Source organism: Lycium ferocissimum, unplaced genomic scaffold (genome assembly GCF_029784015.1).
Source record: "Lycium ferocissimum isolate CSIRO_LF1 unplaced genomic scaffold, AGI_CSIRO_Lferr_CH_V1 ctg13533, whole genome shotgun sequence".
NCBI classification, from domain to species: Eukaryota; Viridiplantae; Streptophyta; class Magnoliopsida; order Solanales; family Solanaceae; genus Lycium; species Lycium ferocissimum.
This window is the reverse complement of record NW_026714930.1, coordinates 10,765-19,887: the sequence shown is the minus strand read 5'-3', so window position 1 is coordinate 19,887 and position 9,123 is coordinate 10,765. Positions and strand designations below refer to the sequence as shown.

Here is a 9,123-nt window from a genome sequence, read left to right as displayed (position 1 = left end):
TAGACTGGCCCACCAGTGAGCCCGGGTGATGGCCCACCGGGGCACCGGCCGGGCCCACTTCGAATTAAAAAACAAAAAAAAAGAGAGATATTTACTTAGTGTGTCAGTTTAGGAAATCATGTACGTAAATGGCACAATTTTTACAGTTCTTCAAGAATAGCAAGTTTTATAACATTTTAGCATATTTAAGAAAGTACTACGTTTATTACTTATAATAAATATTTTAAAAACATTGTATCCCAATAAACGAGGAGTCTCTTTTTACTTTTATAATTTTAGTTTTCTTTAAAATTGTATCTTAAAGCTAGGCAATCTTGTTTTCTCAACAAATATACCTTTAATACATTTTCAGTATATATTAGATTGTGATAGTTTTATATAAAAGTAAATATTCCATTAGCATGTCATATATACTGTGGATACGTAGATTATACCAAATATAATACTCCCTCCGTTTCAATTTACGTGAACCTATTTCTTTATTAGTCCATGCCAAAAAGAATGACACCTTTCTATATTTGAAAATAATTTACCTTTATGCAGTGATTTATAGTCACACAAAATATATGTGCCTCATTTAACACCACAAGCTTAAAAGTTTTCTCTTCTTTCTTACACTTCGTGTCCAGTCAAATAGACATATCAACAGCTGCATAAATAATTTAAAATAAAACTTAAATTGATAATATTGTACACTCAAAACATGCAAACTTGAACGACTAAATATTGCAAATCAAAAGTTCAAAACATAAAAATTAAATAGCTAACATCGATGGACAAATTTAAAGAAGAGATAAACTTCAAAGTTCAACTTCGTGCCTTTTCACCAAGTGCCTACGCAACACACCGGTACCCCCCCCCCCCCCCACAACCCCAATACCTGGTGCTCCGGACTTATGGAGATATATGTCACCATAATATTGACATTTAACATTCCTCGTCTACTCACTCAAAATGCATCCACAACACACTTGAAGTTGATCTTCGAACTCAAGGAGAAGGTGGAGGATTATCCATGGAAGTTGAAAGTAGAGATGTACACTAGTCGAATAGCAAATTTAGATAAAGAGAGAATTGTGTGAAAATGAAGAAGAATGGAGGGGGTATTTATAGTTTGGAAATATGACCAAAGCGTGGTTTATTCATAAATTTAGGGGTTCAAATAAAATTGGCAACGGCTAGTTTTTAAAATTTATAACAGCTAGCTTTTTTAATTGGAAAACGACTAAACTTTGTTTTTAGTTTAACAATTTTATCATTAGATGTAAATGTTAATCTTATTATTATTAGTAAACGTAAATGTCTATTTTAGTACTAGATTTTTTTTTTAAAAGAACTAAAACCCGGCCCGGTTAGCCCGTTGTGTACCCCTATCCGGGTAGGGGTTGGGCCGGACACCCTTTTCCCTCCCCACGCCCGGCCCCTTAACTGCGGCTCGGCTCGGCCTCGAACCGGCTAGGGTGTGGCCCACGTTTAAATGGCAAGCCCGAACCCGACTCGGCCCACTTGACAGGCTTAAGTGGAGGTTTGAATCCGAAATCTATGGGTTTTTAAGCGAAGGATAAAAATTAAAGATCACCAATTTGAGGGGCAAAAATTAAAGACCAATGCCTTTGAAGGGCAATCCGCTCAAATGAATTAATTCAAGCATCTATCAAGCCATAAAATAACTCAATGATCTTGAGTAGCAAGTCACATGTTATTGATTATCTTTCCTCTAGTATGATTAATTTTTTTAAAATATTTTAACTGAAAATCGCCAAAATACAATACACTTGCCACTAAATTTAGCATCTTAATCTAATCATGAATCATAAAGCAATCTCTTCACAATCGCGGCTAATTGGTAAAAAGAACCGCAGCAATTTGCGGTCGTGACTCGTGAGTAACAGTTAATGTAACTATAATGTAAGATTTGTAGCAAAAAGAGATTTAGTCAAGAAACTGGAATTAATTATCGTGATACGTCAAGTCTTGTCATTAAACTTATGACTATTAGTTGTTTGCTTGGTGGGATAGGGACACTAATTCCGAGATAAAGTGTGGGGCTATTTTATCCTGCATTCGGTTATGAGTATTAATTAGTCCCAAGACTACTAAATGACGGGATTAGCTATTTCATATACAAGGTGGGCTGCCTATCGATTGAAATTTCCCTCCTTAGCCGGAGGCGGAACCGGCTTCTCCTGAACCATCCTTAGAAAAGTAAGAAAGGAGAAGGGAACCTGAGTTTCTTGCCTTCTAAGAGTATAAAGAAGCGGAGTGTCAACCCAACAAATTAGAGGCACGTATAAAGTCTATCTCATTCCACCACCAAACGACTCCTTAGAGCCTTGGTTCTTATTTGAGACATTCTCACACGTGCAATTTTTCATTCAATAGCAATCCAATTACACTTTTAACTTTCACTAGTCATTACACATGCAGTTGAATATGCTGAGAAGCTTTCTAAAAGTTACCAATACTTCCATATTTGAATCTGCAGAACATGTGTACATATACGTGTTCATCGTACATCTATCATTCCTATTAATCCATGATGATATAGAAGACCCCTATTTGACCTATGATTCTCGTGATTCCCTGCCGTACAATCTTGAGTACAACTCTAAGATATTTCCTTTTTTTGGTATGACTTGTTCAAATATTACCATAAGTTTTGACATAAGTTCGTCCATTCATGATTTGGATGAGCTTTTCCGAAATTCTTCCACAATTAATTTGATTTACTGAATTTGAGATTAGTTATTTGTAATTCAATATATTTCTTAAGTTGTATATATATAGGGTATGAGCTAAAGTTAATAGGTTGAGATATGTGAATCCATAACTTAAGGTCTCCAGTGTGTGACCATCTCAAGCACACTTATAATTGGCCAAACACGTGGAAATTCTTTTTGATAATGGGTGGTGGTGACATTCAATATCAGGACCTTTGCCTACTCAGATACCATATTGAAGTGTGTGATCATCTCATCTAAAAGCAAGGTTCGTTGTAGAGAGAAGCAAATTTTAATATGTAATTATATTCTCAACACGATACATCCGCCCCTGACTTAAGAGATTTGAGTCATTGAGTATGTAATGAATTAAAATCCATTGCGTAGGCAATAGAACGTGAATGCTCGTTAGAATTAGTGCAACCATATTTTGTTTTAAGCCTCGTGAGTTTCAGAATACTTGACTAGAAAATATTCATTGAACGCATAAGTATCAATAGAAGAAAAAAAACGTGGAAAAAAAGTTCAGTCAACATAGAAAGTACCTCTTGTACTTAAAATGTAAGACGTATCTTCGGTGATTTTCCAAATTCAGTTAATTGAACTAATTCCACTAATGATTTAAGATTATTCTTTCGATACAAATTTTTGTTTTACAAGTGATACTATTTTGGTGCAATATACGAATATTTGAATGTTAATAAAAACAATTTAATCCTATTTAAATTCAACAACTAGTGTAATTGATTAAAAAAAACTGTATATGCCGTTGCAACAAGGATAGCTTTGTCATAAGACTGACACGAGAAGTTTCGAATACTTACTCAAATTCAAACGTTTTTAATGTATTCACAAGTATATTACCTTTTGGCTTTGAAACTTTCTCCAAATGTCAAAAGGTTAATTTCAAGATTCAAGTCAATATTCTGAGTACTTAACGTAAACTTTGCCTTATTAATTTATCACCTCTCTCTCTATATATATGTCCTGTCTAAATGAAATTCTTGCATAAAACAACTCAAAAAAAAATCTCATCTCTCTCCAAACTTATAGATCAAGCCATTATATCAAGAAGTAATTAATTCGTTCAGAACTCAATTGTCTGTTTATAAAAATTAAGGTGGAGTATCATCCTTAGCGCATCATTACTCGTCCTCAAGTCTCATATTCAATCAACGAGTTGCACAAAAAGCAACAAAAAATGTCGATTTCGCTTGACGCATTGGCCATGATGGGAGCTGATTATCTCAAAGATGGAATGAGCATGGAAGAATTTGAAAAACATGAAGCACAAGTGCCTCCTTATTTGTTAGCTGATCATGAAGAAGAGGAAGATGAAAATCTCTTCTCAACGAAGAAAAATATCCATCATGACATTCTTCCCACAAAAAAACAATATGAGTATTCTTTTTGTTCTCAAGAGTTTCATAGATGTGAAAATGATGAAGGGGACCAAAAGAAGCCTCTATTAATTAGAAACAACATTTTGGGGGAATTCTTGAAAAAGAAGGATATAGGAAGTTTTCTTGAGACTAGTAGGAATAGTCATTGTATAATGTCGTTGTAATTAACTGTTCATTATATTGCTATTATTTTAAGGTTGAGTTTCAATTATTTTACTGTTATTAGCAAATGATGCAGAGATTTGTTTAGAAGAAAGAAGAAGAAGCTAATGTAAATTAAAGTGCCACATGAATGCTCTTTTTGACTTATGTTCAAGCTGCGACGCACACTACAAAGAGAGTGATGCCACTCTCCATGCCACTTGGCTCAACATGAATGTTTTAGATAGGAAATGTCATAGTTCAAGGGGTAACAACAACACTATAATTTAAGTACTAAACTGTAACACCTCGTACCTTTAATGAAAGTTTTGACTACGATCCTAGACTTAGAAAATCAGATAAAGAATGTGGGAATTGAGATTTTTCCGTTCATTGATATGGTGGTTTACGCCCATGAACAAATATCGTATTCCAATTTACGCCCATGAACGGCTCCGAAACTGAAACCAAGAATTTCAACATTTTGAATTTGACATTTTGAGGTCATATATAGTAAATACGGACCGTATTTCACTTACGGCCCGTATTTCAAAACGTGTTTGGAATTTGGAAAACTTACTTGATGAAAGTTGTAGAGCATTGAAATACCTTTCCAACGGTATCTTACGGGTCAAACGGACATCTGTGCAAGAAGTTATGGCCATTTTGCGAACGTAGCGATGCTGTCCATATTCAAAATACGGCCGATATTTCAAAAATACAGCCAAGAAATACAACCAGTATTTAACTGGGCCGAAAAATTTATTTTTCCAGAACAGTATATACTTGTCCATATCAGTTCAAAACATTATTTTCATTCCTTCAAGCCCTAGAACGACTTCCTACCTCTTCCATCATCAAGAACACCAAGGTAAGCCTACTCTAATTATTCCAAATCAATTCTAACACTTATCCTTATAATCTAAACAAGAAATTATCATTCAAAAACTAGGGTTTTCAAGAAAACCCATCTCAAGGTTCAAGCATTCAAGATTTTGGAAATCCTCTTCAAAGCTCAAGTCTTTAATTCAAGTTTTGGAGCGACTAAGGTAGCATAGAACTTCCATCCACATGTAGGAATCTCTACGTTCTTCCCTATGCTCCGTTTCTTGATATCCATGAAGTTCAAACCCTAGGGCATTAAAACCAACATATTGGTAGCCCGTATTTATGTATTTATACACATGAACTTTGTATCTATATTCGTTATTGTATTCACGATCTTCCATTACGGTTATTAGGAACCCTAGCTTAATCCATGAATCATGAATTCTTCCTCATGTGTTCTCATTATGTTTATATGAAATTTTATGATTTTATGTAGCAAGTTACAAGCATGTTTTCAAGTCAAATTATATATATAATTATGAACTATTGTTATGACTCATGAATCAAGAACATGTTTGCAATACTATGACAAGTTATTTCATGAAACCATGTTACAAGTTATTTCGTGAAATCATGATTACAAGTTACTTACAAGTTATTTCACGAAAATCATGGGCTTCTTAGCCAACTATATCATGTTCATATTTTTGGGATTGCTTAGTTAACCGAAAAGGCTCGAGATAGCAAACTACGTCGCCACCGTAGGATAAGGGTTGTCGGCATGAGGCAACACCTTCGTTATGCGGTTGGATCCTTACTTGCTTGTTATTACTTAAATCTCATATCCCCTGGCAAGGTGTGAGTGTTCTGCTGGTAGGACGCAAGTACCAGAATCATGTTGTCGGTTATACTATAGCATTCCCCACGTTACAAGAAGTTTTATATACATGTATTTTCATTGAATTACTATTTTCAGACTTTACTCACGTTTCATGCTCATGTTCAAGTTACATTCAGTTTCAGTTCATGTCCTATACCTATATTGTGCCATGTTCTTCATTTCAGCAGGTTTTACATACTAGTACTATTCACCATGTACTAACGTCCCTTTTGCCGGGACCACTTCACGGTGCGGATACCGATTTTCGGGAGCATACACACAACGCGATAGGATCACCTCGGTTATCGGCTTATTGGTGAGCCCGCTCTCTCGGGGTTCAACATGGAGTCTATATTAGTATGCGGTTTATGGTAGTCCGGGCCATGTCTGAAGTTAGCATTCGGACATGTTTTAGAGGTTTCATAGACGATATTGGTTCGCGAGTCGGTTATGCTTTCATGTTTTACTATTACGTTTTCATGAATTTTCATGCTATGAGATAATTTCAAGACTTTATTCCGCAAATTATATTTTCATGATTATTTAAATTGCATCATATAGATATATTGTTTTGATGCCCATGTTGACAAGCAAGCCGCGTGAGGTTCGCTCGGACACGTACGAAGCAAGGCCGAGTGCCGTGTTACGCCGGAGCCATGATTCGGGGCGTGACATAAACAAACAAAACGAGGCTAGTTTAGGAGGATTTTGAGGCACTAACTCTATTATTAATCATCATACAGTCAATTCCTGTACAATTAACACTACAAGAAAAACCCGAATTGCCAACGGATTTTACCAACAACCCAAATTCGTTAGCAAATTAGCAACAAATTACTAACAAATTAGTAACCAAATTGTTTTTTAGAATTTAGCAAGGGATTTCTAACCGATTACCAACCAAAATTTTACTAACTAAATACTTTAGTTGGTAAATATGGCGGGAAAAAATGGCGCCTAATTTAGCAACCTCCTACAAACGGTTTACCAACCGAAATATTACCTACAAACACCTTTCGTTGGTAATATTACCAACGGAGTATATATCGGTTGGTAATATATGATAGTAAAAATAGAGTATAGTTTATTAACAAATTACCAACAAATTACCAACCAACCATTTACCAACGACGAATTTTGTTGCTAATTTTACCAACCAATTAAAAATACGTTGGTAAATTACCAACGGATTGTTATTTGTTGGTAAAGTTGCTAACTAATACTCAATTGGTTGGAAATTCTTACCAACAGATTAAGATTGTGGTTTGTAAATTACTAACATATTAGAATTAGTTGGTAATATACCAACCGATAGCTAATCCATTGGCAAAATTTACCAACCGATACATCTTTAGTTGGTAGTATTACAGACAAATGATAAATCAGTTAGTAATTGCTACCAACTGAGATCAAATTCATTAGTAAATTACCAACTGATATTGAAACAGTTGGTAAATTTACCAAACGAGAGGCTAAATTGGTTGGTAAATCACCAATTGGTGTTGAAACGGTTGGTAAATATAAGGATGATGCTAAATCAATTGATATTTTTTGACGAATTTAACATTAAATAATAAATTTAGTGATGGATTCTACATCAATTGATATTGTTTTATGAATCTAGCATTTAGTGGTAAATTTATCTTTCTTTATATATTTAATTTTTTAATATTACGTTCACGGAAAATATTACTAGTTTTGTCAGCTCGAATGGTTACCATGATTCTTTCTTAATTGTTTTTTGACATTAAAAAAATAGTACTTACAGTAGAAAGACTACTAGTTATTTGTTTTATTGCTCCAATTATGCCAATATTGGCATTAATAGTACGTAAATATCGAAACTCGTTGTTCAAACAACTATTTAGATCTAGAGTTCCTATAGTTTCTCGTAAGGCTTGTTTGGAAGCTTGTTCTCGGACTTGATTAAATGTCCTTTGTTGTTCAAACTGAATCATTTTGTTTTCATGGTTTTCTAATTATTTCAAAGTCTTACAAACTAAATTAATCAAATTCGTTTTTTGTCAATCTATCTCATAATAGCCATTCACTAGCTCAAGACTGCTAAAATTTTGCATCTCCTTTTTGTAGCGAGAACAAATTTCTTATAACTTAACATCTTTGGCTAGATGCGTCTCATCCACAATTGCATAGCTGTAGAGAAGAATTAATTGGTCCCTCCACTTGCATTCCACGAGTACAGAGAGACTATTTGGAGCATCCCCTCCTTAAGCTGGCAGATTTGGCAAAAGATTCCCCCTTGTAGTTTGTGGCTTCTGTGAAGGATCACTTTATTCATTTACCCTTAAGATTTTGCATATGTATTTTTCACAAACTTCCTTCTCCGTGAAATAATAGCGTCGTCGTAAGGCCAAAAGAGGGACATCATAAGAAGAGGATAGAAAAATACATATTATATCAAGAAGCCTTCATTGTTGGCGGTGATCTGAAAGTCTTCCGTATATCAAGAGATCTTTTTCTTCGGTGACGATCCATAAGTCTTCCCTATATCAAGAAGCCTTCCCCTCAGGTGGTGATCAAGAAGTCTTCCATATATTAATAGAAGTCTTCATCTCTGTCAGTGATCCAAAAGTTTTCCGTATATCAAGAAATCTTCCTCTCCGGTGGTGATTCATTAGTCTTCTATATATCAAGAAGCCTTCCTCTCAAGTGGTGATAAAAAGTCTTCATAAATCAAGAAGCCTTCTTCTCAAGTGGTGATAAAAAGTCTTCATAAATCAAGAAGCCTTTCTCTCAAATGGTGAGTCGCAAGTGTTCCTTACTTCACGTTCGTGATCAAAGCCTAACTCCACATTCATGGTCAAATTCAAGAAACAAGTTTAATCCATCAATTCAAGATTGAGTCGACGGTCGTGAGTAGAGGAATCAGAGGACTACTTCTTTTGATTTAAGAAAGTCTAAATATTGTTATCCGCATAATTTATTGAAATACAATTATTATTGTTTGCTATACCCCCCGCATCTCAATTTATGTGATACAGTTTGACTCGACACAGAGTTTATGAAAGAAAGACTTCTCAAACTTGTGGTCTAACAAGCCATAGATATTAAAAGGGGAAGTTTTAAGTTAAATTATTTCTAAATATAGAAATGTATCATCATTTTTAAGAAAAACTAAAAAGAAAAGTGT

The 9,123-nt window shown here is 34.7% G+C and overlaps 1 protein-coding gene across 1 annotated transcript; it reads left to right on the top strand.

The window, feature by feature from the left end:
* The first annotated feature begins 3,921 nt into the window (after window positions 1–3,921).
* Window positions 3,922–4,287, top strand: LOC132042134 (uncharacterized). Its single transcript, XM_059432753.1, has one exon. The coding sequence runs from the start codon at window positions 3,922–3,924 to the stop codon at window positions 4,285–4,287; it is 366 nt and encodes a 121-aa protein (XP_059288736.1).
* The last annotated feature ends 4,836 nt before the right edge of the window (window positions 4,288–9,123 follow it).